Here is a 24,874-nt window from a genome sequence, read left to right on the forward strand (position 1 = left end):
CCGCCCGCCAAGGCCCCGCCGCTGCCCAGCGCCCTGTGGGCAACAAACCGGGCCCCGCCCGTGGACCCGCCGCGGCGACCGTTAACGGCCGCAGCCCCCCCGCCCCCAGTCACGGCCGCCGCTGCGCGTGCGCGGCCCGGCGGGCGGGGGGGAGGGGGAGCGGGGGTCGCGCGCGGGAGGCGGGGGGGGCGGGGCGTGACGCGGCGCAGCTGTCGCCCCCCCCGCCCCCCGCGCGCGCTCCCCCTCCCCTGCGGCGGCGCGCCCGGTGCATTGTGGGACCCGTCCGTTGTTCATTTGCCATTCGACCCGATCCGGGGCCTGTCGGGACGGAAGCGCCGCCGAGGCGGGTCCATTGTGGGAGCCCGCGGCGCGCAGCTAGGCCCGGAGCCGGAGCGGCCGCGCTCCGCCATCCGCCCGCCCTCGCCCTCCGCCTCCCTCCCCGCGGGCAGAGCCGCCGCCGCTGTTTCCGCCGCCGCCGCCGCCGCCGGGCGGGCGCGGGGCGCGAGGCGGGCGGGGGGCGCCATGTTCGCCGAGATGAACCGCCGGACGCTGGCGTTCCGCGGCGGCGGCCTCGTCACGGCGGCGGCGGCGGCGGCGGCGCAGGCGGGCGGCCCCGCGGGCGCCGCGGGCGAGGCCTGGGAGCGGCCGGACGCGGAGCAGCTGAACGGGCGCGGCGCGGACGAGGAAGCGGAGCTGGAGGGGCTCGAGGCCGAGGAGCTGGAGGCGGCCGAGGAGAAGGAGCTGCTGCTGCCGCGGGACGCCGCGTCGCCGCCGCCCGCCAGCGGGCCCATGTTCGCCGAGAGGAACCGCCGCACGCTGGCGTTCCGCGGCGGCGCGGSGCTCCCGGCCGGCGGCGGCGGCTGCGAGGCGCCCGCCTGGCCGCGCAAGCCGCTCAACGGGCGCGGCGCCGAGGACGAGATGGAGCTGGAGGGCGCCGAGGGCCTGGAGCCCGAGGCGCTGCTGGAGGGCAAGGAGCAGGACGGCGGCTCGCTGAGCGACAGCAGCGACGACGAGGAGGACGGCGAGGGCGGCAGCCTGGGCGAGGGCAGCGGCGCCGAGGGCGGCAGCTGCAGCAGCAGCCGGCGCTCGGGCGGCGACGCGGGCGACGAGGCGGAGGGCAGCAGCGTGGGCGCGGGCGAGGGCGAGAGCGTGAAGCACTTCCCGCTCGCCAGGCCCAAGTCGCTGCTGCAGAAGCTGCACGTCGCCTTCCAGGGCGCCTGGCTCAAGGAGTTCCCGTGGCTGCGCTACTGCCAGGAGAGCGGCCTCATGTCGTGCGCCTGGTGCGGCGCCGCCAACGCCGCCCCCGCCGAGCCGGCGGCCGCCCCCGCGGGCCACGACGAGCTCTGCAAGGGCACCCGCAACTACAAGCGCGCCCTGCTGCTGCGGCACCACCTCTCCGCCGAGCACCGCCTCAACGAGCCCGTGAGCGCCGAGCAGGTAGGGCCGCGGGCAGCGCCGCTGCTGCCGCCCCGGCCCGCGGGGCTGCCCCCGCGCCCGCCGCCCCATGCCCTTGCGTTCCCTTTATTCATTTATTATTATTACTATTTTTTTCCGYTCCTGGATACACTGCTTTGGAGTCYGTGACTTCGCGAAAGCTCCCGAGTCGTGTGGTGTGTGTTGGAGATAAACATGCGGTTTCCTGAAAGGCAGCGTGTCAGCTCCGCTGCGCCAGAGCCCCGGAGCTGCCCTGCCTTCCCTGCCCCTCTTACGAGGCAGGGCTATCTCTAGGCCATATGCGCACAGAAATCTCTTAATACTTAAGATTTAACTTTTTCTGGTTGAGTCACCAGTGCTTCCATAGCCTGCCTTCCTGAAGATGCCTGCGCTGTGAAAGTTAAGCTCCGAGTGGCAAGTTGGACCTAACTTGCCAGCAGGCAGCAGCTGAAGAGCTTCAGATGAGTTTACTGGGTCGAACCCGCGCTGTTGGCTGCAGTTAGCCCTCCCCATGGGTCTGCTGCGCTGCTTCCGTCAGCGTTTTGCTGAGAGCAGCTCCCTGTTATTCGGATGCGCTGGGTGTCAGAGCCGGAGTGCGGGGCTTAATTTGAGCTTATCCCTAGTAGCGCTTCCAGGAGCTGAGGGTACCTTGGACAAGAGCTGCTGTTCTAACTGGGCAGCACGTCAGGGTGACCGATAAAATGTCGAGCGAGTGCAAGTTTTTCTCACAGCCAGCGGCAGAGAGGAATACAAGTTTTATATGAAATCCATGGAGGTTTGCACGGAAAGGCAGCCGTGGTGCAGTCKGAGTTCTCCCAAACAGTATTTCAGACTTAGGAGTTAAGGTGTTTGTCTTTAAGAGGAACAATGATACCTTTTTAGCCAGTGTGTGCGAGGAGTGGAGCTCGGAGGCAGCTATTGTTTCAGACATTTTGTGGCAGTAGGTCACTTTATCAATTTCCTGCAATCTGAGGTTGGCTATTCACACCGAGCATTCTGGCCAGGCTTGTCTTAAAGTGACTTCAGCTTCTATTTTGAAACTCTTATTTTTAATTTCTTTTATCTCTTTTTTTTTTTTTTGGGGGGGGGGGGGGGTTCCCATTTGGGAAATATACTGCTATAACATTAAACAATCTTCTTGTTTAGTTTATAGCTTTGAGCTGTGAATAGTTACCATGTAAAGGTATGTCCTGTCACTGTTTAGTCTCAGTGTCACCAGATACTGCTATGCTACTTCATGGCGCAGTTGAAGGTTTGTCTCATTCCTGTGAACCCCTGCAAAAATCAACATATTCCGAATGATTGTTTGCAGCTAAAACTGCTTCTCTTTCCTATCATAAGATTATTAGATAGATGGGGTATTTCGGCTTGTGTGTCACAGCAGCCTGAAAGATTTTAAAGGAATTGTTAGTACTTGAAGATCAGACCTTTGTTATGGAAAAGTTTATAAATACGCACCAGAATTCTTATACCACTGATAGAGTCCACAAATATTTTTTCCTAAGCTTTAAGTAATTGAATTAAACAATAAACAATATCAGTGGCTCTTTTGTACTATATCAATGATAAGGCTTGAACAAAGCAGGCTTCTGTAAAGGTGCATTAGAGAGAGGATGGTTTCAAGTAGAAAACAGTACTGTCTGTGTTGCTGTGCTGTTACATTTTGGTATTTTACTTTGCAGTGCAGTTTTGGGTTGCACATGCTATATAGCAGATTAAAAATAAATAAATGAACGGCTATTGTCTTAATATTAGATTAAGTGTACAGATAAGTGGAAATGGATGCGTTAAAAATATGAAAGTATGTGTAAAAATGGAAAGAATAACAATTATTAATGTCATCAAACCAGATACTTGGAACAAAAGAGGTGGTTTGCAGCCTGTTTTCAACATGCATAATGAGGTGTCAGAGCTTTTAGTTTCAATTAAACTTAAGGGGAGACCTTTCAGCCTTTGTCTTAGGGATAACATGGGTGTATTCCTGTCTTGAGAGGCTTCAACTGCAGGACAYGTTTAGCAGTTGCTAATAAACATATGGCACGGTGCCAGTGTTCAAGTGTGGAAAGGAAACTGGAGGTGTGGAAATCTGTGTAAATCTGTTGGATACTATACTCATGAAGATATGAATGATGATTACAATTTAATTGTGGGATATACTTGAGATGCCAAAACACATTGCAAGTGACTGCAGTTGCTGTAATTCAAAGGTACAGACCTGTCGGTTGGTGCTCCTTTCTGAGGCACAAACCTTGAATCATTTCTTTCCATCTTAGTTTCTAAAATCTTCTTCTGTTATATCAAAGTATCAGGGAAGATACTTTGTCGTGAAACTGTCTTCTGTGTTAATGTAAAAGTCCATTCCTTTGAGAGAGAAGGAGAAAAAAAACCTTACACACCAAAATGACTTGCTAGGAAGTCACTGCAAGAGATTTTTAGTTCTGTGATGAAGTTAGATCGATGAGATTCAGATGTATTGGTTGCTGGGGCTTTCTCCCCTTAAAGATGCTTCTTAAAACATGCTCTCTGTGAACATAGTTTGAAGCTGAGTTTTGGAAATACAGCCAGAAAAGCTTTCTCCAGCCAACAGGCATGTTGGCTTAAAGCAGCAGCTCTCCAAAAGGAGGAAGGCCTTTGATGTGATATTATTTTTTCCATGTGAATGGTTATTGTTTGCTTTGTGTGAGCAGTGATGAATAGGAGTTGTGCTTCACACATAGAAATTGTGATACAATTTTYTAAGTTAACTTCTTCAATTACCCTTAACAGGGGGAAAATGAAGAGGAAGTCAGACTTTCCAAGCAAGAACTGTTGTTTGCTGTGATCTATGTAATATTTTCATAAGATGTAGAAACACTTCACTGGATATTGAACATTCAGTTGGAGAACCAGTTTTATATTTGCTGAATTCTGGGTGATGTGTGTACATGTATCTTATAAGGCATGTTAAAAAGTATAGTAACAGTAAAGAGATTAGAAATGTGTGATAAATGTGTGATAATATGTGTATTTTCAATATATCTGAGTTTAGAATGGAATCTACTCTTGGATCTTTTTTTTTTTTTTGGTGATATTCCTGTTTTGAGGAGACATAGTATCCTGTGACACAGGAGGGAAGGAAAAGCAGCTTTCCAGGAGCTCTTCTAGATTATCTATATCTTCTGTATAGTCTACTGTTGGTATTTTAGGCATGTTTAGTTGGCGAATTATACACATTAAATAGTCATTTACCTTGATGTATGTTCAGATGAGTCTCGTTAATTGAAAATACACACAATATTTGTTTCCCCTAAAGCAGTCCACGTTTTGTAGATCACTTTCAAATCTCAACTACAAACTTGTTCTATAAACATATAGCACGACATCTAACCAAGACTGGAAGAGTCTCTTTTTATATGATTCTCCYGTTCCCCCCCGCCCCCCAAGAGGTTTTTGTTTGTTTGTTTTCCTTAAAGGACAGCTTGTTTGATATTGAAATAACTTATGCCGGGGGATATCTTGCCTGTGTTCTTAAAATACAATAGCAAAAAATCTAAGCAGATCTTCTTTGACATTCTTCTAATTCTTATCAGAAAAGCAGTGCTCTTCTGGTGATTGCCATGAGCATGACATGAGTAATACAAGCTTGAAAATACTTTCCTGGGTTTTCTGTAAATGGTTTCTGACCTTCACTTCCTAGTGTGTTATGTTGCCCCTTTTCTGTACRGCCATGAGGGATTTAAAAACTCTCCAAGGAGTTTCCTATTTTTGTTCTATTTATTTTGTTGTAAATATTAATTCTGCTCGKCAGTGGGTTTGGGTAGGCTTTGGGCCAACTGTTCAGACATGGGGGCTCCTTTGTGTGAGGTGCAGAGCTACGGAGAGCTGGTCCCAGCAGGCAGCAGTTAGGTGCTGCGTGCAGCTTAATGCTTGGCTTGAACCAGTGCAGTGTCTCTAACACTCATGGTCTTTCTCCCATCACCAAAGGATTTTGATGTTTGTTGCTTGCTACTCCTTATTTTCACTCTGCCTTCTCCACTTCTCATACTGAATGCATGCTCGGTTTGTCTTTGTTTGTAGCACGTGACTGCAAATTATATTTACTCTTATTTGTAGTTTCCTTTAGGAGAAGGCATATTTTAAGTCTTACTTTCCTCTCCTCCAATTTAATTGGATACATAAGAATCCTCAGTTTACTGTATTGCCATCCTGGTGCAATCGGGCATCCCTACAGAGAAAAAACTATTGCAGTTTATATAGAATATATTTTAAAATATATTCTCAGATAATACAGCTTCTATCACATGTAGTAACTAATCTAACATTTCTTATTTAAGTTATTGATGATTAACTTTGTTGGTTGACTAGTGACATAGTGACAACACTTCAGGGTTCAGAATTTGTTTTAATCTGATCTAGTGKCAGTAATCAATGTTTTGAAACTGTTGCTGGAGTGACAGAAGTTGGTCAAGGTCTGAAGTCTTGTAAGAACTTACAGAATACCAGTGTGTGGTGTGTTTTTGTTTGCTTGTTTTGTTATAAATGGGGTTGTCTGAAACAGCTCCTGTTTCAGAGCTCTCAGCTGAGAGTGCTTGGATGTGTTGGAGAGCGCACAGAAATAAGGCAGGGATGTGTAGAGATTGGTGCTTGTTTGTGCATGAACAGGGAGCAGTGTTGGAAGTGGGTGTGTTTAGAGAAAATYCTTTTCTGAGAAGGGTAAGGGTTCAGAAGCAACTTGAATGTGACATCAAACTGAAATTTCTCTGCAGGGGAAGTTAGTATGGTACTTTTTCTTTGAGTTAATTTGGGCATTAGTTACTGTTTAAAGATGTAAAACCYCATTTTAGAAGATGTAGTTACAACTGAGGTTGTCATCCCAATGATCTGCATTGGGATTATTACTTAAGGTTAATAGTGATTTAGTGCACTCATTCCTTCTTGGTGGAAAATGACCATTTTGTATAATTGGTTTCTACCATAGCCATCTCCTTTTGTTCCTGGAATAGTGCTTTTCTGCAGGGTGTATTTTAGCCCCAGGGTAGATTGTGGGCTTGTGGTAGGRTTAATCTACATACATCTAACCTGTAATAGCTTCCTCAGGTCTATTTTACTTAACAGTATCCTACTGTCAGACCTTATCTTTAATTACAACTTGTTAGTTTAATAACAATATAATTCAGTCTGATAACAATTTGTTGTCTTGTTTTGGATTGCCCCGTATTATTCTTTGTTAGTAAAGTTTACAAGACAACTTTGAGATTCTTCTTTGAGAAGACTGTAGAAGTACTTATTGCCTATATAGAAAGGATGTGTCATTTAAAGCTGCTGCTGTGAAGTTTCACTGAGGTTTGTTTGGTTCAGGATAGTCCTGATGTAAAAAATGCAACTGAAACTTAATTTCTGTGTTTTGCTGCTTGACACTACTGCTTTCAGTACTCTACTTATCTTCTGATGCTGATATTTAATGCCGTGCCCAACATAAACAGAAAATAAACTTAAATATTTAACTTCTAAAGCTGTATAAAAATGTGCCTGTCACTCTCGTTGCTTTGTTTTCTTTAGAACATATAAAGTTATCAGATATGATTTGCAGGTASAAAGAAATTGGAAGATAGTTTTTTCCACATTCATCTTGGTATGAGAAAATGTTGAATCAGTTGTCAAAGTTCTGTTTACGTTGAGATTTCTGTGGAAGGACAGAGAATGGSTATCAGCTAATAGAAGAGAGACTGCTGAATCTCTTAGTGTATATGGGTTAACAGAAATACATACTTCACACTGAGCTAAAAATCCTTTTTTTGGCCCAAGCATCACTTCCTTTGTCCTTACAGGAATCCTGATGGTTTTGTTTCTGTTCCAAACTTGGGTGTTGGAGATGAGATATCAGTTCTCAGTTTTCAAAAATACTTTCTCCAAGTACATATTCCAGGCTGCYTTTAAGAGTATAGGAGAAGAAATTAGTTTGTATAACGTGTTCTTAAGTTGATTTTCAAATACTACTGAAATTATTGGAGAAATGAAGAGCTAATTATGTGTTTTGTTTTGTTTTTTCCTAACTGCAGGAGTCAGAATTACCGTCAGAACTGAATAATGAAGGATACTGTGATTATAACAACCGGCCAAATGAGAACTCGTACTGCTATCAGCTGCTGCAGGAGCTGAACGAGCAGAGGAAGAAGGGCATTCTCTGTGATGTCAATATTGTGGTGAGTGGGAGGGTCTTCAGAGCTCACAAGAACATCCTGGTTGCAGGCAGCCGCTTCTTTAAGACTCTGTATTGCTTTACAAACAAAGAAAGCCGTAACCAAACCACTGTTACCTACTTAGACGTTGCTGCTGTTCAAGGCTTTTCTGTCATCTTGGACTTCTTATACTCTGGTAACCTCGTGCTTACGAGCCAAAATGCCATTGAGGTGATGTCAGTGGCCAGCTACCTTCAGATGACCGAGGTAGTCCAGTCCTGCCGCAACTTCATTAAAGATGCCTTAAACATAAGTATAAAATCGGAAGCTCCGGAGGCTGTTGTAGTGGATTATAACAGAAGATCTGTTAGCAGGGATGGCATGTCTCCCCGGGATCAGAAAGTTGCCAGCTTCTGGGCAACACGAAACCTTACCAATTTGGCAAGCAGCGTACAGACTGAAAACGATGGTTACTCTGTGGAGGAGGGCCAAATGGAAAACTACCAAATGAATGACTGCAGTTGGGTCCAGGATAGCTCACCTGAAATGGCTGAAAATGAGTCCCAAGGTGAGGGAAAAGTTTTTGTGTGGAATGACATGGGCTCGCAGGGACAGTCGGTTCAAGAACCCGGAAAAGCAAGAAGGAAAAACCAAACGACAAAGAGATTTATTTATAATATACCACCTAATAACGAGGAGAACTCGGAAGACTGCTCAGCGTTGCAGCCGTCAGCCTCGTATCCAGAAGAAGATTTGCAGTTTATTAAGGAAGAAGCAAGTAAGCATTTTTTGTGTTAATCATATCATTTGAGAACTAAAATTGCATTGTTGTGTACTTAATAGTTTATATTCAAAAAAAAATAGAAGCTAGAATCCCTACGGCTATTTTTATTGTGTGACCACAGTTCGGCACAAAACGGAGTGGTAAATGATGGTAGCTGGAGAGGCAGGAAAGGCCTCTCTAGTTACTTTCCCTACACTAGATTGTYGTGGTCCTCTCCCTGGCCTGGGTGTCAGCAAGCAAGTTTATTCTACAGTTTATTGGATAGGGATATCTGGGAAGCTACCRAACTGAGTACTGCCAGCTACTTCAGCAGGTTTGAGGACAGGTGARAAATGATGCTGTAGTGGCATATAATGGAGGGAAGATCTCTTTAGCTGGTTTTTAAACAAATCAATTGAGAGATTATTCAAATCATAGCTTTTTTAATAAGAATTATTTATTAATATAAATGCTAAAAAGATTTAAAAACCTCTTTGCTAAACTAAAGTTGGTTCACACRCAAACTGTCAGTAGATAGCCTACAATGTAGTGCAAGTTTGGGGCAAAACGGTTCAGTTGCTGCATATGGCATAAGTATTTGAAATGTATTTTTGAAATATTTGTTTATATCAGTTTTATGTGGATTGGTAGCTGATTTGTCAAATAACTTCCAAATAGGGCTAAATTGAAGGTAGGYTTGTGGCATAGCTGGAACCAGATTCTTTGGACATGCTTGTTTCTAAAGCACTGTAGGATATGTGCCCCCTTCAAATTTCTTAAATTTCAGCTGTCAAATTTGAGATGCAAGAGGGAAATACTAACTCACATGGGTCTTGTATTCTAGTGATTGAAGGCACAATTCCCCAGCTGAGCTCTTGGGAGAGCCTAGGGACCTTTCTCCCTTGTAGTGTAAGGCCAGGCAGTATTAGTTTTTCCTGTGTGCTCATTCTGGCTGAAAACGAGGCCAGAATGTATCYTTGGAGCCCTGGCCTGGGCAGAGCAGCTCTGCCAGGGCCCGAGCCGCTCCTCCCTGCGGTCTCGGCCCCCCGGCCTGGAGGCAGTGGGTGCCTCGCAGCCTGGCACAGGGCCCGAAGCTGTGCCGGGGCTGGCCCCGAGTGCGGCAGCTCCCGCGGCCCCTGGCAGAGCAGCGGCTGGGAGGGGAGGCAGCAGGAGGAGCTCAGAGCACCGGGCTGGTGTTGCTGTGGCGCAGTAGGGACAGCCCTGCGGGCAGAGAGCTGGGCTGAGCAGCTCGCATTCGAGCCGCAAGTGCCTCGGGGTGCTGCTGCGCTTCCGTCCTTGGCTCCGAGTTCAGCGCCCCCCCTGTTTTGTGGGGCAGCCTTGGGTGCTGTCGAACCTGGGAGCTCTGCTTGTGTCCTTCCTGGTATGAGTCTCATGAAACAGGCCTACAGCACCAGGTCGGATCTAGTCTTAACTAAAATCTTCAAGTGTGGATGGTCTTGCCGGCAGCGGGGATGGTGTGTTCTCAGCACCGCCTCTGCCAATCTGCCTGTGACGGTGGCACTGCCTGCTAGCGAGCACTTAGCTGCAGCGGTGTGAAAAAGAGCAGCAGAGTCTGGAGCAGGAGTGGAGGGGCCTGCGTTGGTCGAAGCTGCACAGACGTCAAGTTTGTGACTCTCTTTGCTGCTCTTTCCTACTTCCAATTTGTTGGGTTAGACAGTCCCTTTTGTACTGTTGGAAGTGCCACAGAGCAAGCATAGCAAGTGCCTATTGCATGATGTGTGCAGTAACAGAAATAAATGTTTGCYTTATGCAGAATTTGAATGTATCCTGTGGAGTTTTCTTTTAAAAATAGTGTGTGTGCAATTTAGTAATAATTGAGTTAATGTTTGATCAGTTTTAGACCCCAAGGCCTTCAGTTGTTAATTATGCTAAGGAATTACAGAAATTTATCCAAGCAGCATCTTGAAGAAGAGATCAAACCAGAGGTATACTCAGTTTTAGCTATGGTATCTGTCCAAAGCTGTTAAAAGCTCTGAGATCGTAAAGGAAGTTTATTATTAATAAAATATAAAATAGTGCCAACTAACAATCTTTCAGACTTTGTCTGATAGTGATTCCAAGTAAATATATTTTTGATCACTTCAAGGACTATTTTTAAAACCCTACCTATTATTTCTCACTTCTATGAAGTTTTCATGTGTGGGCATATTGTTTAAAACACAGAGGTCTTGAAAGCAGAGCTTGGCATAGCTTACACTCAACTGTAGTCAGAGCTTCAGCAATCAGTGCTCTTCTGCTATTCTTCYGTATCTCAGTTCTGCAAGTAGGTTCTGCAGATGATTTATGTATTCTGTAAAACACACAGTCAGTTTTCAGTTTCTTTTAATTGGCTTGATTCCAGTTTTCTTGCTTTTTTTCTTCTCCCTCTTGCATCTTTCCTTAGGGGTAGGATGAGGCAGAAGAAATGGAGGACTGGAAGAATGACAAAAATGGGTGTAGAGTAACCTGTAGGTTGCATGATAACTTTTTAGTTGTGGATTAAATTTTTAGCTGAGATGAACTGCCAAAAATAATAGGCAGTGGGAGTTAAAGTCAATGAGAATGTATCTTCTGGAATAAACTTAACGCAAAGCTCTGAGAAGAGAAAGGGAAAACAGCACTTGTGCTGAAAGGCAAGCAGTCAGCTTGCCCTTGCTGCTGTGGCTTGGAAGGAAGGAATGAGTCCCCTGTGTTAGACTGGGTGCTGCRCTGATGGGACCAGCTGTGATACCAGTAGGGGCTGCTGAATGTCCCCTTACATGCCCCTCAAATTGTGCCCTTGCTTAGGGGTCTGAATTGTCAGGGTGTGGGTTTTTTTTTTTTTTTTTGTGAGGTAGAAGCAGCAGCACAAGGGGTGGAAGGGAAACCTGTTTAAAACACTGTCCTCCTTCCAAAAATCTAAAGTCAAACCAGAAAAACCCCAGTGCTGCTGGCTTGAATTCTATACAGAGTGAGCTTTCCACTTCTCCTGGGTAAAACATTAGATAATTCAGCAGAGTTTTATTACTGATTATCTGCTTCTACGTGCYTTGTCTTAGCAAACATATTAAACTGCTTTTTGCTGAACCTCAGTTTTCCTGAAAGTAGCCACATGGATGTGCTAGCTTCTGCTTCCTCTCTGACTTCATTTATTTCCTATTGAAGCTCTCCAGCCTTCTCCAGTTTTAGCTATGTTGGTTAAAGTAGTTGGTTTCTTTCCCATTAAATATTAGAATCTGTCTCACTGTTTTCCTCTCTAATTAATAAGCTCTTAAACAGTGTCCTTACAGTTTACCCTCTTAGTGTATCAGATTCTTTCAGCCAGTTTCTGSTTTATAAAAACCCAGCGGTTCCGATTCTTTTTTTAATCATGTACTCATGATTTCTTTTTATAATGTTTTAAATCTTCTTAAATTCAAACTTCTTAAAGTACAAATGTGTTATAATCTGGCTTCAGAGCAATGAAGTGCTATTTGTGCCTTCAGGAGCTGACCGTATTGATTCTTACAGAGACTTGTATGTAATGTCCTGATAGCTTTATGAAGCTGACGGGAGATGATTTGTTGCCATGATTTTCAGTCTAGGTAAAGCTGCTCTCCACTGCAGTATGTGACATAGAGGATGCTGAGAGGAGGGACAGGATTAAGGCAGCCTTTTGTGGAACAAGAGGATTCTTGGATAACTTTCAAATCCTTCTTTAAGGACTCCTAGAATTCAGTTTACTATAAAAGCAACAAATTGCTGGGAGGAATGTCACCGTTTTTAATGCAACTTGGTCAGGACCTTACACTAAAGGGGTATGTCCCTTATCTGTGTGTGTGTATATACATGTGTGTGTATTTTTGGTAAGGATAAACTCGCTTTTCTTGTTGCTGTGACTCTGATCAAATCCTCCTCAGACCTGGAGATTCTTCTTGAAAGACTGAATGGAGATTCTAATGGATGTTCTGATTGAAAGACTTGAAAAGCTAAATGAATCTTTACCCTTTTAAATTGCCCTGTATCCCGTTTAATCTGGTATTGAGGGCTGCAAGGATTTCCAGTCATCTAGAGAACTCRCTATCGAGGAGTCAGTCTCTTCCCCCTCCATTAACTTATCTCTCTTGRAAATGTTCTAAAAGATGAGTAGATCGTCACATTTCTGTGGAATGTATAACCACTAATCATGCAACTAAAAGGGCTTTTCTGCCTCTTAACATAAAATAAAGTTGTGGGTGTCCACAGAAGCTTGGACCAGGTGAAGTTTCTCACTTTGACCATGTCCTCTAATTACYACAGACTGTCTGTTTGATCTGGATTTCTTGCTTTTAACCTTCTTGGGGTTGTGGGTGGTTTTTGTGTGTGTTATTCAAAGTGACTTGGCCATYCATGAAATTATGGATTTGGTGGCAACAACTGTAAGTAAATAAAATCAGGGTCTGCATATTTCCTTAGTTGATTTGGGGGTTATAGCACAGCTAATTTGTGTGCCTGGGGTTATTTCCTCAGTTAACTTCACTCTTACACCTCAAAGATCTGACTCAACAAGTCAGATGTAATTATCTCTATCATAGGCTAATCAGGGAAAGTGCTCTTGCTCAGGGAGAGGCTTCTGCTCATTTTGGAGTACAGGTGGTTTTCAAAATAGAGCGGTTAGTGGTGTTTTTATTGTGTTTTAGTTTTAAAAAATAATAAAAAGCAATTATGAGAATTAAAATACAAGTACTATTTTTTCCCCTAGAGATAATTATTCCTCTAGAAAGTCCTGTTTCCTTCTCTGCATAGAGCCCCCTTACTTCCTATGTGCTTGTCTGCATGTGCTCCACTGTTCACAGCAGGTACTCATGGAGCTGGAGGAGACAGGTCAAAGCCTTGGAGTGACTTTGGTCTTCACTGGCTCTGGGTGCAGACCAAAAGTTAAGGCTCCTTATTTAACCTGTAGGTTTCCTGCCTCAGTAGCCTTGCTGACCATAGCTGCACCTCCCTCCCTCCCTCCCCATGTGGGCATTCCTGTGCTAAAGTGACTGTCACACCAGAGTGTATAGCCTTGATATCAGAGTGTTGGTGGCTGGAGTACCAGCAGCTTAAAACTTCAAAGTTACAAGTAGTCTTCCTTAARTGTGGTTCCTTCAGCTATATTTTCATGTTCATTTTTCATGTTTTCATGTCTCTCCTTACAGAGAGAATTGTTGTTGTGCTTGCTGACCAATTTTTGTAATCCCATGTGCACTGTAAATATTTTAGCTTTGTAATGTATAAAACATAATTTCTGTTGGGTGAGAGAGAGGCAGGCAGTTTCTTGAGCTCATTTCTAATAGATGCCAGTAAATACATCCATACCATAAATGTATTCATGGTGTAGAGGGTTTACATTGTGTAGAGTGCTGCAATGTAGAAGGTTTATATGATGCTTTTACCTTGAACGTTATTGTGGTATCCCCCTCTGAGGGAGGGGACACAAACAAAAAACTCAGCTTAGTGGACTCTTCTGTTGAGCACTTGCCATCACCAGTACAACTTTGTCATRTGCAAGCTTCACCTTGTCATATGCAGTGAGCAGTACAGAGCAGAGGTTCAGTTTTGCCCTTTTTTAGTGATATTTTAGCCTGAATTAGGAAACTTCAGTTATTTCTCATATTTCCAGGTACATTTCTTTTTGAGGGCGTATGGTCAGTAAAGGTGAAGAAAAACAACTGTTAAGTAGTGATTGACAGCCAGGCAGTGTGCACAAGAAGTATGTGGTGTGTTAAACTTGCGGCAGTTCTGTGTTTGCTTGTGACTTAAGTCGATGCCCTTTCTTCAGGGTGTTTTGCTACTTGTTGCTCTCTAAGGAGAGCGTGCCGGTAGCCTGGCAAGCTCGGTTTGTGTTGTCCAAGTTTCTGAAGAGGTACTTGGAGGTCCTCAGTTGCAAGGGCTTTGTTAACAGAATTGCTTTCCTGTCCTGTGCCCTCCTTCTCATGAAGTCTCCTGCAGAGASTAAATCCCCCAGTACTCTAAAGCACAGTCAGGCTTCGGCAGAGTCTGGTGGGAGTGAGTGAACTGAGGTGCCAGAGTAACCCTGCAGTTTTTGGGTGCTCACACTGTGGCTGTTCAGGTTGCCTCATGCAGGGCAGTTAGTAGGGAATGAGGCTTCACCAAACGCTTCAACTGTGCAGCGTAAAAAGCTGTTCTGGCTGAAGGAGTCCAGACAGAGCATAACGATGGTGTCTGTGCTGTGTTGTTACTTAAGAATAAGCACAAATGAAGGYCCCTGCTAGTTCTTGGTATGTCGCTCTTGAGGGCGATGACATCAGTGGCCTCTGATGATGACATGCACGGTGACACTTTTCCTGTCAGAGCTGCTGCTTAATTCCCTTTCTTTAAGGAAACGGGTTCAGCTCAAGGCAGTGTTTCAGGATGGTGCTGGCACTGCCAGACATTGGGGGCACCTGGTAAAAACAGTGTCAGCAGCAACTCTCTGCATGTGCTGCAGAGAGCGACTTGTGGCTTTACTGAGCAGAGAACACTTGTATATACAGCCCTTGAGCCCACAACATAGACCAAAAGTTTATGAATCAAAATCTTCCTGAAGAAGTTGAGGGCCTATTACAGAAAACCTCTCATYGCCATCAGTCCCCAGAGCAGGACACACAACAGTCAGCAAATTTGCAGATGGCATAAAGCTATGGGGAGATGGTTGATAGGCTATGGGAGCAGAGCTGAGGGTCTGAAGAAGCTCAACGAGGTGTGAGTTGGCCTCTGGGGAACATCATGAGGCTCGGGARAGAAAGGAGCAAGTCCTGCCCGGGAAGTGTCGGCACAAAGGGGCGCTTGGTGGAAGCCCAGTGGAAGAAAAGATGCCAGCAAGCTGGAGGGAGCCCGAAGGAGAGAGAGCCACCAGGGTGGGCAGGAGGCTGGAGAAGGCGCTGTGGAGACTCCTTTGTYGACCTCTCCTCCAGCAACCTGGACAAGGCCAAGGGGCGTCTGCGTGCAGTCTTCTGTCTCAAGAGGCTCCCGGGGCAGATGAGGTTTGCAAGCAAATGCCTGTTGGAGATCCTTGTGAAAGGATGAAAGTTGATAGAGGTTGCAGCAAGCGAAATTCCAGCTGGATATGAGGAAAACTTCTCTTGACTATGAGAGTAGCTACTGCAACATCTTAGGAGTTAAGGAACTCTCTGCCCCTGAAGATATTTGAAACTTGACAAGGCCCAAAGCAACCTGTAATCCTGCTTTGAAGTTCCTCCTGCTTTGAGGAGAAGGTTGAGCTAGGTGACCCTCAGAGGTCCTTTCAAACCTAAGGTCGTCTCTGAGTCCGTGATGATCCCTGGGAGCAATTACCCCCCCCCACATGATGTGCATGAGAAACGTTCTTACAGTCTCAGCTTTCACTGGTGTGGACTTTAATGGGAGCAGTAAAATAGCTTTCTAAATAAAGACAGAATGAATGTACCTCTTTCTCGGGAAGCTTTTTTTCTTTATGTGATAAGCAACTTGGCAAAAGCCAGTAGATTGTGTATTTGGCAACAAGTGATGGCATTGGGCAGGGCTGCCTTGTGATAGGTCTGTCTTTATGATCAGGATAGTAAAAGATTCCTTCATGTTTGGGGAAACAACAGAAATAAGGAGCCACACGGAGGGGCTCACAGAACACTAGGAAGGTCCTGCTGCCARAAGGGCTTCTCTTAGCTGGGCTGTGACCTGCGATGTGAGAGACAGCTCCTGTGTGATGCTCCTACTGCAAACTCTGTTTTCTCTCCTCCACCTTCCCCATAAGTCACTTGGGGGGATCCTTATGGGGTCGGTTGCCCCATAAGAAACACTTTTTTTTTTTTCCTGTCACGTGCTGCTTACCCTAAGCAAGAAATCCAGCTCTCTGGATTACTTTCAGTAGACTGTATCAGTAGATTAGCACTGCTCTCTTTGCAGTGCTTAGTAGCCATGGCCTAATCACTTATCTGCTTTGCCTTTTGAATTGACCTGAAGGAGCAGTGAATGTCAGAAAAGGTGGTGGGAGAATAGCAGCGTTCCTCCTTTCTCTGGCACTGCTTTTAGTGGTGATTAGTGTGAAGAAAAGAGTTAAAAGTCCTTTAAAGCCACCTGTGTCTACTGTGTTTTGTGTCCTCTTCACTGTGCCCCTGCTTCCATGTCCCTTTTGATAAGGACCTGTTCAATGGCTTTTMTTGCTGACTTCTCAGACTGCTTGTCCTTTCCCACTTCAGTAATGCTTCCTTTTCATGCTGGAAGTTCTGAGTGTTCCTGGTTACAACACTCTTCAAAATCAGGCTGTTGCTGCTCACATGCTCTTTGCTTGCTGTCTTTTCTTGGCCACTCTCAGCAGCAGCACCGCAACCTTCCAGCCTGCAAATGAGCACATTTAATTTGTGGTTATCCTTCCTCACAAGGAACATATTAGAATATAAAAGACTTCCATAAAAACTTTGTTGGTTATGTAAAAGCCTGGGTAACTCCTTTAGGTTATTTGGAACTGAAGGTGCCTTTTCTTAGGTTAACATCCTGTATTAATTCCAATAGTTAATCAGTTTATCTCTTGATTTAAATAAGGTTTGTGGATTTTTGGTTTTCTTGCTTTTAAGGTTGAGTTAGGTGTAAAGCTCTGCCATAGGGTTGAAGCATGGGGCAGATGTTGCAAGCCAGCTGCCCTGTGAATCATTAACTCCCGCCTGTTTGGGGAAYGAACTCGAGTTTGAGAGGATGTCCTTTGATGGAGGAAGGCTGGCACCACRTGAGCTGCCCGGTCCCACCTGGCCGAGGAGGTGGCTGCTCGGGAGAGCCCCTCGGTGGGAGCTCGTGCTACCCTCCCGTCCGCGTGCTGCGCTTGGATCCATGTCTTGCCCTTCCACCACGCACCCTGCGGAAGCCCCCACAGCTTCCCATAGCCCCGGACTAGGTGGCTGCGGGAGCAGGAGCTGGGCCAGGCACCTGTCTCAGCAGCCCTTGGGCGCTGCAAATGCCCTTCGCTGGCATTTTGAGCACATYGCGTGTGGGCTTGGCTTGGAAGGTAGGTTTTCTAGATCAACAACTTCTTTTGAGAAAGAGTAGCTTTAAGCTGAGTTAAGATGCACCTTAGCCCTGTCTTCTGCAATGGCTGAAGTGCCCGTAGCAAGCTCGTATCTCTGGTGTATCTGTGCCAATGTTCTTCGTGTTTTAGCAGATKGTCTCTTCAAACTGAAGGTAGAAAGACTTAGCTGTTACCTCTGCTAAACTAACAGTACTAAAACTCCTAAGTCTCCCTTGCCCTGTTGCAAGTCTTACACTGAGATCTACATCTGCCCAGTGGGTTGAATTTCTCATTTGCTGCAGGCTTCAGTACTAGCCGTAAGCGTGGATGTTCCTGGTGGAATTCACACTGTGCTTCCCTGCATCCAGGACAACTGCTGCAGTGACCAGTGCCATCCCAAATGGGCTTGGCCTCGCAGACCTCTTAGAGTCAGTCTACAGAGTAAGACTTCTCAAAGCTATGCAGTGCTGCCTGTGCACAGTATATATATTATGTAGGCTGCTCCCAGAGAGCAGTCAMGGCGTCGACTATTCATTTTTATGGATATTCTTCCCATAGGAAGGAAAACCTGAGTAAAAGATTTGGATCTTCTGCAGTTCCAAGGGAGACAAAGGTCTGTTGGAGGGGAAAATGAATAAAGAGAAGCTGTGGCATTCCTACCAGGTTATAGCAAGTGTCTTATTTCTCTGTACTGTGTCCCGAAGCTGCCTCCCGTGTGGAGGCTCCTGGCCTCTCTGTCAGGCCGTCCCCGTTGGTGGCTGCAGCACGGGCTGCTCCTGTCGTGCAGGGCTCCCGCCTCGGGAGCAGAGCCCACACGGGCACCGCGCCGGAGCTCGCGCTGCCCCCAGGCCCCCGGCGCCGCGCGGGCACAGCGAGTCCTTCCCGCTCTCCGGCACAGCATGGAACAGCTGCTGGAATCTGTAGTTTAGGATAGTTTTCTCTCTCTTTTGAAGAGTAGGGAGGCTTAGTTAGTTTACCTCATTTTTCCTTTAAAGCTGTTGTCTCGCACTGTGGATGCCACTTGTACTGCCAGCCRTGAGAGGAGCTGAGCAGGAGAATGAAACTGATGCATGTGCCTCATGCTGGAGGAATTTCTAAGCTGTCYGTCTCTCCTCACAGAACTATGGAGATAAAACTGTTTGTTTCTGTATGCAATTTATTCACCGCTAGCCTTGCAGAACYCTGGGTTATATTCTGAGAGTTTTGATTCCACAGAAAATCCCTAGAATGAGCAGCTGAGGGCAAGCAAAGACTTCTTAGGGTTGCTACTAAATACAGGCTTGAGCTTGGAGGTCAAATAGTGTCCATTTAAGCCTGTCCTCAAGATCTGACAGCAGCGATATTGGGAATCCAGTGTATGGAGGGATTGGGAATCCAGTGTATGGAGTGCAGACACGTGGAGGGAAACCTGCCAGTTCCCAAGCGGTTTATTTAACAGCTCCAAGTGTGAGGAGGGAGTAGAGGATTTGCAGGCTCCTGTTTTCCAATAAACTCCTGTCTTGGCACTTGCTGGGGAGGGAGGAGGAATTTGCCCTTTTGTCAGAGGGAGTCTTTGACCCCCACGTATGATTCTGTCCAGTGGCTCAGGCAGCTCCGAGGTGTGATGTATGTACTGCCTGGGCCGTGTATGGGTGGTTCTGGATTAGCTCGTGCGAATTACTGCTTGTGGCAGAAGGACAGGACTAGATCGGGTGGCTCTYTTGAAAGCACTGCTCAGTTTTGAGTATTTCTTTAGAAATGTGCAGGGACCCTGCAGACTCCATGAAGAGCTTGTCTAAAGACCATATGTGAAAACGCAAGCTACTATTATAAGCTGGAATATTTAAAGTAATTATAGTCTCTTAAATGGATGTGGTTATAGAGTAATGGAGATGATTTTTCAAAAAGGGAGTTAGACGTAGCTGTAGSATACTTGATTTATATGAAAGGTATGTAGAGCACTTTATATACAGCTGAGATGGGTTAAAGCAGTAAAGAAAATCATACCTCTCGTGGGCATGAGTGCTTTGTTCCCAGCTTGACTGCCTGTGGTGGACCAAATGAAGTCACTACACAGCAAAAGAAATCAGGGGAAAACTTTTTAGCCCTGTCATAATGATAGCCAGGCAGAAAAATACTTCCTGTAAGAGCCTAGGTAATGGGAAAAGCTGTGATGTCCCAGGATGYGGAGGAAAAAAAGGTGACATGAGAAATATTTCGGAGATGTAATTTTGTAGAAATTAGGAATATCTTGTTTTTCCTCATTTTGGTGCTGAAGAGTGCCTGAAAAACAGTTACGGTGACTACTGTGTTAAGCTTTTACATTAGCTACTATACTAAACTATTTTGCCTTAATTTTTTTGAGAAAACAATCTTTGAAGTGCAACCTGACTGTTCAAAAAGCAGGAAAATCCAAGTAACTCTGTCTGTAATAGGTACTTCAAGTGACTTCAAGTACGGACTGCTGCCTGGTACTTCAAGTGACTTCAAGTACGGGCTGCTGCCGGGTACTTCAAGTGATTTCAAGTACGGACTGCTGCCGGGTGCTTCCAATGACTTCAAGTATGGACTGCTGCCAGAATCGTGGCCAAAGGACGCTTGGGAAAATGGCAAGTACATTTGAGAGGAGAGGGGGGTTCTTCCTCTTTACCACTCTGTCTCTGCTGGGAATAGTYGATCAGTTTAGGCATAAATGTATAAGGTTAAGTGTTTATGGAATAACGTCTCATACTACTTGCCTTTATGGGTAAAGTATGTAGTACTGCCTGCTTGGAGAGAGGAAAGAGAGTTCAAATATATAGAAGAGCTGGAACATAATTTTTAATCAGCTCTTGTGTTGTGCATGAATAAGAAGATACTTCAGTATCCAGTGATTTAATAGCTTTTTTCCTCCTGCCTTCAGTGAGGAAGGCAGTGGGCTTTAAAATTGAGTACTTGTTTGATGAAGATACTTGAAAAAGTATATTTAAACTTGTGTATTAGATTTCCATTCACACATTTCAATGTGCAAATAAAAGCTTTTGCTGTGTTAAAGGTTTTTAATTCAGCGCAGTCATAACTAAAGTCCTGTTCAGTCAGACTTGTGTGCTGTGGTCTCACTTAGCCTTGCTTAGCTAGCTGCTTGCTTGGGTTATTGCAGCTCTTTTGAAAACACTTGGAACATACCGGGGGAAAAAACCCCTACCACATCTGAAACGGTTATTGCTGGATTCTTAACATACAGAAACCCTTTGTGAAGAGTTTGTGTCCTGTAAAGACATAAGGGATTGGGTGAAAAAATTGCCCGTCTTTTCTGTACGGTATTTAGGTATGGTTGTGGTATGGTTTATGTTTATTCTTAATATTCTTGTTTCTACAAGGGAAGTTGAGTCATAGGAAGGTGAAAATCACTAGTGGGCCAGCGATTAGAGCCCAAGTCTTCTGCAGTCCTCCTGGCTCTAAACCATTCGATTCCTGTGTCTGTTATAGCCCTGATGACTGTGTCATACTCCTGTTGATGRATACATGATTACAAGTCAAAATGTCTTTTGAGTTTCTTACCTTTTCCTTCATGTAAGTGCTTATATTATTGCAGAGGAGTCTGGACACTCAGCTTCCATGAGTGCTTAGAAATAGCCAAGTCAGTTCAGGACACTAACGGAACTTAATTTCCATGTAAAAATGAATTGGAAGCTTTTTGACTGGAAAGTGGTGTTTTCTCCTGGCTGTGGYATGCAGGCCTGTGTGTGCATACAGTTGTTTTTGCCTTTCTCCTGCCAACATGAACTTCAGCAGCTCTTGTACATACAGCCACGTGGCCTTTTCCAGGGCCTTTTGGACGCCTTTGTAGGCAGTTAGAATTGTATGTTCAGAAGTAACGGCAGTAAATGGATCAATACCTTGTCCTCCAAATAATCCACGTTCCCGTGTGGCCTTCTGTGTAACTGTCACAGTAGCCTGTGCCTTTTTTTATATGCAATAATACAGTGTGGTGGTAAAGCTCAATCTGAAACACATCCTTTGAGCAAGCTGCGTCATCCTGGGTCCACAGATATAAATAGCWCCCTTCCCTCATAAGAAAGAACCGGAGTCTTTGTACTTCCACAAGTTATTTCTGCCCTCATTATTTCTTATTCTGCTAGACCAAATTAGATTTTGCGAAGGGCATAGCTAAGATCTGAGCCAGTGACTTCCTTTTTATAGCAGTTTCAGAGTTGTGCTGCCTCTTACCCCGCTCGCTGCTTTGTCAGGCACGTTGCTTGTTTGACGACGCTTCCCCCCGGCTGCTGCAGATCCAGATCTTGGCAGGAAGCTCCTGCACGTAGKTCGTGCTGGAACGGAGCGAGAGAAGATCATAACTGGATAAATGACATAGATGTGGAGGGTTTCTAATCCAGATGAAACTGTTTTGTGATAGAGGTGGCCTCTGGAAAATGGAATATTGTTTCTGAATTTATATGAGAGATCAATGAGAGCCTCAGAGAATTCTTTCTATTTTTAATTAACTTATTGATCTATGAAATCAGACATCTCTTCAAATAACTGCTGTGTTTTGTACTAAAATGTTTACAAACGGGTTTTTTTAGCAAGGTTGTGAGTGCTGGAGCTCCAATTCTTGTGTTTTCTGATTCACCTGATAAAGTGATGATGAGGATACTTTGTTCTGGAACCTGCATGTTGCTGGCTGTCAAGTAGAACATATCCAAATACCTCTTCATTTCTTTATCATCATTTTTTCTATTAATGTCTTTTTTTTCATAGGTGATTCCTCTGCTTTAATCATGAACAAGCTGAAGTGTCCACACTGTAATTATGTAGCCAAATACAGAAGAACACTAAAGAGACACTTGCTTATTCACACGGGCGTGAGATCTTTCAGTTGTGACATCTGTGGGAAGCTGTTTACTCGAAGAGAGCATGTGAAGAGACATTCCTTGGTAAGAAATGTGTGTGTGTGTGCGTGCACATGAGTACTTAAATATGAGTTTGTTTTATTGTTTTCAGGTATTTTTTGTAGTTGGCAAGTGCTCTTCTCTGATTTGTCATCATGTTAACAGATCTAGACTAGGTGAATGTTCACATCTGTGCCTCCTGATACTTAATGGAAAATACAGTATTAGTTAAGATGCTGTGGAATTCTGATAAAGCTGACTTCAGGAAGGTTTGAAAATCACTTAAGAAGTGCATTGTGTGTAAATACACTGTAGTTAATCAAAGGAAAATTTGGCTTAGTATTGTAGCAGTAGAATAGCACATTTGTTTGTGGTCCTACACCACCATTTTTAATGTGGGCACGCTGTTTACTGACTGTACAATATGTTAAGGTGGTTCTGAAATGCTTAACAGGCAAATGATGCTACAGTACACAATCTGCTTTCAGATTTAGGATGAGCAATATTCAAGATGCAAAGTTTAGGTGTCAGTCGGGCTACAGCTCTGTCAGTGTGAAAATCAGCAGTTACGCCTGTTCTGTGCGTGTTGTGTAAATGGAGATTTGATGGGAGTTTTGCTTACCCGAGGATCCAGAGAAGTCCTGGATCCCGTCCTGGGTGTTTTGTGGGTGGCCTCCACCTCGTTAATGAAGTCTCATCAGTTTCCTTACAGGAAATCAATTTCCTTACAGGTCCTCAGGACCTTTACAATGGGAAATCAAAGATGTGCTTTTAGGGGAGGAATAAAAGCAAGACTCAAGCTGTGATCTTAAACTCCTTTTGCAAAATACTTTGCCAACTGTTCAAAACAAGTTAGTACATGGAATAGTACAAGTGAGCAGGACTTGGGAGATTTGGGAAGCTTTCCCCAGCCCTTGGAGTGCTGTGGAGCACCTTGTTTCTCATGAGGATGTTCTATCAGGTCTCCTCACCTAGCTGGCTTTTTCGTTCACCCGTGGATAGAAAGTGACGGTGAACGTGCCAGTTTTAATGTGGTTGCTGGAAAGAGCTGACTAGCTTTTTCTAACCCCTGTGATGCTTTAAAAAGTAAAAGATAAGAGAGATTTCTGAGTCATATCAGAATGTCATTCTTGAAGACACCTGCTTAGACTGCACTAGTTATTTTTAGTAATCTTTAAACTGTCCTACACTTAYGAGCTGCCTATTTTAGTAGCTCTTAAGTGTCTTTAAGTCAGCATTTTTTCTTGTGTGTCCCTCCGCACTTCACTCAGCTTAAGTATWTGTCCTTCCATCCTGCAAGTGCTGCTGCTGTCCCTAATGTGCTGCCGCCTGGTGAGGGCCTCGGTGCCCAAAGGGGCAGAGGACCCTCCGTGTGAGGAGGAACTTCTTTCCTGTGAGGATGACAGAGCCCTGGCACAGGCTGTCCAGGGAGGTTGTGGAGTCTCCTTCTCTGGAGGTCTTCAAATGCTCTATTTCAAGCAGGTGTCCCTACTTGAGCAGGTTGAACCAGATGATCTCCAGAGGTCCCTTCCAACCTCAACCATTCTGTGATGYTGTGACCGTGGTGTTGGTGAGGCAGAAACACCTTTTGTAGGAGGTGGCCGAGGGCGATGGGATGGGGAGACTGGGAAGAGGCTGTAAGGTCCCTGTCACAGTGAAGTGCAGCTGCTGCTGCTCSCCTTCCTATAGATCCCTAGGGAAGACCCGGGGTTGGACACTGCATTTGCTGATGAAGAAAGAGGGCAAGTCCTGGGGCTCAAGCGGCCCCGGCGGGGAGCCGGGCCGGGCGCTGGGCTTGCCCTGGAGCGCATTCCCGCTGCGGCGCCCTGGAGCGCGCGCCGCGGACCCCGAGGGGCAGCCCGGGGCTTGCTGCAGGGGGAGGCCTCGGTGGCCGAGAGGCCGCAGACACATCGAAGGGGCTGCGGCTTCACCCTGCTCATCTGGGTAACGATTTCAGTCTCATCAAAAACAGTGTCAACACAGCCTCAAGCGAGCTGAACACACGGCTGTACCTCCTTGTGGGGCACGAAGTGCAAGAATTTGCTCAGCTTAAAAATTCGGCCAAGGTGGGCAACTGGAACTGGCGTTTGAGCTCTGTTAGACCAGTGTGTCTGGTGATACTCCATGCAAAGAGYGTTTCTTGTCAGAGCAGGAACATTCCTGCCCGTTCCCAAAATGCAGCCGTTGGCAGCAGCTGCTTTATCCGTAATGATGTAGTGGTTGGAGCACTTGCGGTTAATCACGTTAGGGAGCAGCTCTTCCAGCCTTATGCATAAGCTCGCTGTACGTACACGCCAGCAAAGCTCAGCAAGGTGAGGTGGGGAGGTGCTGTGAGGGTTGGCTTGGCCGCTTTCAGCGTTGGGTTTCGGGGAGGAGCGTGTGTGGTTTGGGGGTTTCGTTTCCTTTTTCAGAAGAGGAATCTTTCAGCTCATACAGAATTTAGTTTCTCGTTGAAGCCGCCTGCAGTGCTGGAGGTGCCTGGGCGTCAGGCCCCGCGCGTGCCGGCGCTGTGCGCGGCGGGGACGCAGCCCTTGTGCTGCTCGGTGGCGCCATGGAAGGGCTCTGGCCAGGCCTGAGCAGGAACCGGCGGGCTCGGGGTGGCCAGTAGCCCAGCCCAGGGGATGGGTCTTTGGGTGGATCCTCRAGCGGTGTCAGGGCTGTTGTGTGTGGAGATGCTGGTGGTGCTCGTTATTACAGTGCTGTAGTATCTCCA

At 45.9% G+C, this 24,874-nt stretch overlaps 1 protein-coding gene across 1 annotated transcript in view; it reads left to right on the top strand.

Annotated features, from left to right (window-relative positions):
• Window positions 1–522: 522 nt before the first annotated feature.
• The window catches only part of ZBTB10 (zinc finger and BTB domain containing 10), a 25,960-nt gene continuing 1,608 nt past the window's right edge, over window positions 523–24,874 (top strand). The window contains exons 1-4 of the mRNA XM_026049663.1: window positions 523–1,437; window positions 7,473–8,370; window positions 19,726–19,899; window positions 22,031–22,206. Of these exons, the coding sequence (XP_025905448.1) occupies window positions 523–1,437; window positions 7,473–8,370; window positions 19,726–19,899; window positions 22,031–22,206 (2,163 nt within the window). The remainder of the gene's footprint in view (window positions 1,438–7,472; window positions 8,371–19,725; window positions 19,900–22,030; window positions 22,207–24,874) is intronic.

Source organism: Nothoprocta perdicaria, unplaced genomic scaffold (assembly GCF_003342845.1).
Source record: "Nothoprocta perdicaria isolate Ctin4 unplaced genomic scaffold, notPer1 scaffold_60, whole genome shotgun sequence".
Classification (NCBI taxonomy): Eukaryota; Metazoa; Chordata; class Aves; order Tinamiformes; family Tinamidae; genus Nothoprocta; species Nothoprocta perdicaria.